At 37.0% G+C, this 7,439-nt stretch overlaps 1 protein-coding gene across 1 annotated transcript in view; it reads right to left on the minus strand.

Annotated features, from left to right (window-relative positions):
* Positions 1-7,439, minus strand: part of INTS4 (integrator complex subunit 4) — a 103,875-nt gene that overhangs the window by 67,874 nt on the left and 28,562 nt on the right. Inside the window, exons 5-8 of the mRNA XM_012650999.1 lie at positions 7,117-7,302; positions 5,627-5,677; positions 4,041-4,129; positions 2,876-2,996 (exon numbers count right to left, since the gene is read on the minus strand). Of these exons, the coding sequence (XP_012506453.1) occupies positions 2,876-2,996; positions 4,041-4,129; positions 5,627-5,677; positions 7,117-7,302 (447 nt within the window). The remainder of the gene's footprint in view (positions 1-2,875; positions 2,997-4,040; positions 4,130-5,626; positions 5,678-7,116; positions 7,303-7,439) is intronic.

The raw sequence follows: 7,439 nt of genomic DNA on the forward strand, positions 1-7,439 counted from the left end.
AAAAGAGCGAGACTCTGTTTCAAAAAAAAAAAAAAAAAGACAAAAGAAAAGCGTTGGCAAGGATGTGAAGAAAAGGGAACACTCACACACTTGGGATTGTAAACTAGTACACCCATCATGGAAAACAGCATGGAGGTCTCTCAAAAAATTAAAAATAGAACTAGCATATTATCCAGCAATCTCACTACTTGGTATATATCCAAAGGAAATTAAATCAGTATGTCAAAGAGGGATCTTCACTCCCATGTTTATTGCAGCACTATTTACAATGGCCAAGTGTCCAACAAGGGATGAGTGGATTAAGAAAATGTATATATACACAATGGAATACTATTCAGTCACAAAAAGAATGAAATCCTGTCATGTGTGACAACATGGATGAACCTGGAAGACATGTTAAGTGAAATAAGCCAGGCACATAAAGACAAATACCACATGATCTCATTCATACATAGAATCTTAAAGTAAAAAAAAAAAAGTTGGTATCATAGAGACAGAGAATATAACAGTGGTTACCAGAGATTGGGCAGGGAAAGAGGCAGAGGGTGACAGGGTGAGGTTGGACAATGGGTACAAAGTTACAATTAGATAGAAAAGAATAAATTGTGACTATAGTTAACAATATAATATTGTATATTACAAAATAGCTAGAAGAAAAGCTTTTGAAAGTTCTCACCACAAAAAAATGATCAATGCAGAAGTGGCAGATATACTGACTTCCCCATTTAGATCATTACTCAACATAGATATGTATCAAAACATCAAATTATACCCCATAAATATGTACAATTACAATGTGTCGATTAAAAAATTAATAATTTTTTTAAAAAGATTACATGTTATTTATCTGATCAGAGGTTTGTCTGCTGGAAAGCTGCAATAGGGAAGCTTTACCTCTTAGCTTGCACAGAGAAACTAGTAAACCAGGGCCTTAACTACCCAACCACTGCTCCCAATGTGTATAACTGAACTCTCACTAGGCAAGGATTCTAGATGGGATTCAGATCACGAAGTTTGAAGTCCTAATCTGTCATTTATTAACTACATGGTCTTAGACAAATTACATCACTTTTCTAAACCTTAGTTTTCTTATTTATAAAATGGGTAATATAGTATCTACCTCAAAGAGTTTAATTTAAGGATAATTTAAAGATTAATAATTACTTGCAAAAAGTATGCACAAAAGTGTATGTATGCACATACATATGCCTGTATATGAGGAAGTGGGTGTATATGTATACGTGAATATGTGTGTGTGTGTATGACTAAAAATGCCTAGCTTAGTAGCTCCAAAACTTGATAAACAGTAGTAATTGTTATTATTATTATTATTATTACTAACAAGATTAGATTATTAATTACTTCTGAATATAAGCATAATTACTTATATAATTTCAAGCTGTTTAGATTTAAAATCATGAAATTATAACATGAAGTACATAACTGAAGTTAGGGTCTTTCAAGTAGAAACCCTTTCAACTTACCATTCATTATTCACACAACTTTACATAAATGATTTTCAAATCCTATGGTGCACAAAAGTGAAAATTTTGATTGATTCTGCTTTAAGGATTACCTTTCTAAACTGCCTACTCAGGTAAAGATATATCATTAAATTATTTCTCTAAAACATCTTCCGCCTCCCCCTATCAGAGTTCATTGCAGATGCTCAATAAAAGCTGAATGAAAGGATATGATGAGTGATGGAATTGTTACAAATTTTAAAATACTCATAAACTAAAAGAAAGTTTTAAAATGTGAATTCAGAAATAAAATCAGTAACAGCTGGCTTATTTAACTCTAATATGGACAAGCAATATAATCTATAAGCAGGAAACACCAAAATCATCCATATAACTTATTATTCCATGAAAATGCTTCACACAGATTTCAGTAGTTACCCCCATACATACTGGTCATAGCACTAAAGCTATCACTGGATCTGTGTCCTGTACCCGCAGGTCCAAAGCCAACAACCTTACCAAGAGTGACAGAGCTGGGGGCCCTCAAAGGGGAAGTGTCCAAAAAGAACCTCTGATTTTCTTGCTGTGACATGTATATACATTTTTATAGATACTTACATACCTTTATATACTGTAACCCCCACCCACCCACATAGTATAGTACATTCCAGTTTATAAACATTTCATAGACAGTATCTCATTTGAGCATGATGACAACCCTGTTAGATAAACATGAGAGATATTAGAACCCCACTTAACAGATGAGGAAACTGATACTTAGATCGAGTAACATGTCCAAGGTAACACAGATATAAAATGGGGCTGAGTATCAGGCCAACAGTCTTTCTACTACAAGACAGTTTTATCCCTAAAAAGTTAAAATTTTTTGATAAATGTGCTATGAGTCCTCAAAAATATAACAGTAGGAAAGTACTGGCCTAAAAAGACAGAAGATTGGGATCTGAATCTCACTCTACAATTGTCTATCTATATAAGCTGAAAAATTTACTTAACTCCTCAGAGCCTCAGTTTTCTCATCTGGGAAACTGACAGAGTAACATCTATCTTGCAGGATTACAATGAAGAGTAAATGAGAAAATGTATATAAAAGGCCCCCTTCAATAATATCTACGATATAGTAGGTGTTTAATAAATAGTAGCAACTATTTTTATTATTATTTTCCTTTTTCTCTAGGTATTGGCTACCTCAGATGCTAACAAATAGGATTATCTTAAAGATTTTTTCTAGTTCTAAAAGGTTATTTTTCTATAGGAGAATGAGCTATTCCTTTCTATATTAAAAGAAATTCTAGGGTTTCTAAATGTGGGTCACATTGCTCCTATCCGTAGCTTCTCAAAATGTTTAGAAAAACTTAACAAGCGATGCGCTCATTAAATAAAGTGTAACTTACCAATAGCTTTGCAGCTTGAACACGAACCACCCAGGAGCCATCACTGACCATGTGACAAATTTTTCCAAATGCATCGTCAACTAAGCGAATTTCTTCATTAGAAGAAGGGATTGGGACAATGCTAAATTAAAAGAAATCACATATGATAAAACATGATCCTAAGGCTGCAGATTCAATAAACTGAGAATGACTAATGAAGATTGACACACATGGAAATGATAATTGAATAGTTCATATCCTAGAATGATAAAATATATTTCAGAGTAAATAAATCACTGTGGGAGTATGAAGGAACACTTTTAGCTGCACTGCAAATTTTCAGGGTCTTAAATAAAACTGTGTAACCAACCAAAGGCTCAGAGATTTATGAAGATACCAAAAACTAGCTATCAGAGTATTTTATATCCTTAAGTTTAACATCTCCTATAACTGAACTGTTGTACCTACGGTAAATCTCAGAATAAATCGATATAAAGCCTACTCGCCACACTGGTCCTAAAAGAAGAGACAATTTCCAATTAGTCTTTATCTGTGTATGTGTCTAAATCCTAAAAAACTACAAATAGAGCCTACTCCTATAGGTTTATTAACTCATTCTGGTTTTCAAATTTTGGCAGTTTAATAAAGAAGAAAGAACACCTCTTTTTCCTATAGAAGCAGCTCTTCTATAAAATGGAATAAATATTTTTCTTTCCACCTCAAAGAATCACTGTGAGAATCAATGATTTAATTGCTGTGAAAACATTTTTAACCAGGAAAATAGTGCATAGGGGATCATTTTTCTCAAACTCGCCTGGTATCGTTATCTGGCATTTGGCCCAAAGCAAATGAAATTAAAATGGGTGCCAAACAATTCTAAAGATTTATTTCAAAGTGCTGAAAAGCACTAAAGGAAGATATCCCAATTTCTTCGCTTATAGATGAGAAGATTGGGAGCCAAAGAAATGAAGTATCTTTCTCAGGGTGCACAGAGATGAAAAACTCCTACCAGAGATGAAAAACAAGGACCAGGCATCCTGATTTTCAGGGCCTGTGCTTTTCCCCTAGTTCACAATACCTTCTAAAAATCGAACCAACATTCCTTTTCTAGAGATGGGCTTTTTGCATGGTGAGAAGAGAGAAATGGCTTAGCAATGAATAAAAGCTGGCTTACACCCACACTTACCTTTCAGGGTAGAGCTGACTAACAACCCAGATAAGCTGGACTGCAGCACTGCGCACTTGTTCATAGTCATCAGAGAGCAATTTACAGGCCTGCAAAGAAGAATTCCAAAAGTGTATTAGTTCTGTGTCCTGGCAGGAAACGTTCAAATTATTTTTAAAATGAAGATAGGGTGGCTGGATAAGGATGCCAAATAAAATGCTTGTGGGTGGTTTTAATTTCTTGAACCTTTGCCCAACAAAGAAGGCCAACCTTTGCTTGGCCTCTGTCAGCTGCTCTGGCTGTATTCTGACTATGAGCCCTTCTTCACCATGTCTGAAGGCAAAACCACATAGACTGACAGCACAAAAACCATCTAGCAAAGCTTGCTGGGAGCCCACAGTACTGCTCTCAAAGGTTCAAACACCAAAGACGGGTTTTTCCCCACTGCCTGTAAAAGTAAAGCACATACTTCTGTTTACTTTGGTCTAAAATCATTGGCCTGTTTCAATTCACTCACTCTTCCTGGGTATCCCCATAATCCCTAGATATCGATGGCTCCAAATATCCACTTTCAGCTCTGATTTCCCCTGTTCTCCAGACCTTCATAACTACCTATGGCCTGGAACTTCCTTCACAGGTGTCCCATCAACCTTCCAAACTCCACATAACCAAACTAAACTCATTATGGAACCATATTCTACCTTATATCTCAAATCCTACATTATCATTCCATCTTCACTCCCTTGAGGTCTCATTACTGCTTGCCTAGATTACTGATATAATCTTATGCCACTAAACATCTGAATCAGCCAACTAACTTTGCTTCCTCTGAGTCCTTACTCTCCAAGTTAACTTTAATTATTTGGCTCCCCATATAATTTTCCAATAGGAAAAGAATATGATGGTCACACCAACACAAGCATCCTGGACCCATTCTACTCCATTTTGTAAAAGAATAAACTTGGTTTACAGAGCAGTTATAGGAGCTTGGCTAATTGCTATCTTCCCCTGAAATAAAACCACTTTGGCAGGCTAATAAAATTTGATCTTCTCTGAGCATGGATTTAGATTGTCTGTTACCAGATTCATTCAATTATTCTCCAAGGGAATATCACCTTGTAAGGCCTTTTGGTTAGGCTGTCAATCAGCTTTTTCGTAACTTCATTAAGCCTTTCTTTATGGATAATACATCATGTGACATCTTTTCATATGATCCTATGGTCTTGGTCACCTTTCTCCAGACACACTCTAGTTTGTCAAGTGTGGTGCCCAGAAATGACTTAATGTATGGCCCAAACAGAGATCAGTAAGACTACCACTTTCCTTATTCTAAATACTAAGCTTTTCTTCATGCTCTCTGGTATTCATATTGAGCTACTCAAATCCTCTTAAAAGTCCTTCTCACATGTATTAGTGCTATACAATTACATATCCCCCATTCTGTCCCTGAAAAGTATGTTTTGGGCATGACTTCACAATCACCCCAATTATGTTGCCACTATCAGCCAGCTAAATCCTTATGTTTTCAAATTCCAAAAACCAATGGGCCATCCTCTCAGCTTCATAATAACTCCCCTCCCCTTCCAGATGATAATCATTTATGATACCTGATTATAAATTGTTTGATGTAATTTCAGTCCTCTTTCATGGAGCTGCAACTAGACAATAAAGACACGGTTTAAGTATTTGGGAGAAAAAGATCAATATTTCCAATGTCTTCCCATAATGTCGCATATTTTCCCCTATGATAGCACACTGACCTAATTCCTTTAGCCAAAATCAATGTTATATAAATAAGAAACCAATCTTACTACTGGATATCTACCCAAAGGAAAAGAAATCATTACAACAAAAAGATATCGGCATCAGGCCGGGCGCGGTGGCTCACGCCTGTAATCCTAGCTCTCTGGGAGGCTGAGGCCGGAGGATCGTTTGAGCTCAGGAGTTCGAGACCAGCCTGAGCAAGAGCGAGACCCCGTCTCTACTATAAACAGAAAGAAATTAGCCAAAAACAACTAAAAATAGAAAAAATTAGCCGGACATGGTGCCGCGTGCCTGTAGTCCTACTCGGGAGGCTGAGGCAGTAGGATCGCTTGAGCCCAGGAGTTTGAGGTTGCTGTGAGCTAGGCTGACGCCACGGCACTCACTCTAGCCTGGGCAAAAGAGCAAGACTCTGTCTCAAAAAAAAAAAAAAAAAAAAAAAAAAAAAGATATCGGCATCAACTACGGAATCAACTAAGTGGTCATCAATGGATGACTAGATAAAGAAAATGTGCTATACATACCCAGAGGAATACCATTCAGCCATAAAACAGAATGAAACCATGCCTTATGTGCAACATAAATGGAACTGGAGGCCATTATCATAAGTTAAACAACACAGATGCCTAAAGACAAATACTGCATGTTCTCACTTTTAAGTAAGAGCTAAATAATGTGTACACCTGGACAGAAAGTGTGGAAATGACAGACAATGGAGACTCAGAAGGGTTGGGGGTGGGAGTGTGGTGGATGTTGAGAAATTACTTAATGGGTACAATGTACATGATTCTGGTGATGGACATGCTAAAAGCCCTGACTTCACCACTATGCAATTTATCCATGTAACAAAATTACACATGTACACCATAAATTTATACTAATGTAAATAAATAAATAAGTAAGAAACCTGGTCAAACACTTTTCAGTAGAAACAGTCAAGCATTTAATAAACCTAATCCATGGACTGTCCCAAGGGGATATTAGAAAAACATGAAATAATGATCTGAAGGCTAAGGAAGAAATGGTTACCATTTCTCCTTGTTATAATACAATACTAAGTCACATCCCTCCCTGCTGAAGGGACTGTAACAGGTACAGGTTGCACCTTCCATGTTTCAGAAGCACAGATGAAAGCTACCGGAGAAGTCATTTGTTATACAGGAATGTGTACAGCTGAGTTCCATGTTACCACCAGTAATACCTCCCTGAAAGTGTGCATAAGGTGTATACTGGGGAGATTCAGAATATATCCAAGACAGCACTAGTCACGAACTTAAAAAAAGGGGGGGAACCCAAATGAAAACTACCCCCAATTAGTTTCTATAATCACATTTACCATGGCTTTTATAGCTGCTGTTCTGACACGTGGATCTTGGTCACTGAAGTAATCTCCTATAATTTTCTGGACATCTCTGGCAGCTAAGCCTTCTGCATCTTTTGTGACACTTTTCTCCAAAGAGCCAAGATTGCCAAGTAATTGTAGGCACTTATTTCTTACACCATGAGAGGTATCTGTCAAGTGCTACATAAAAAAAAGAGGAACAAAAGGACATGATTAAGGCCAGGCGCGGTGGCTCACACCTGTAATCCTAGCACTCTGGGAGGCCGAGGCGGGTGGATCGCTCAAGGTCAGGAGTTCGAGATCAGCCTGAGCAAGAG

This window comes from Propithecus coquereli, unplaced genomic scaffold (genome assembly GCF_000956105.1).
Source record: "Propithecus coquereli isolate 6110/MARCELLA unplaced genomic scaffold, Pcoq_1.0 Scaffold344, whole genome shotgun sequence".
Lineage (NCBI taxonomy): Eukaryota > Metazoa > Chordata > Mammalia > Primates > Indriidae > Propithecus > Propithecus coquereli.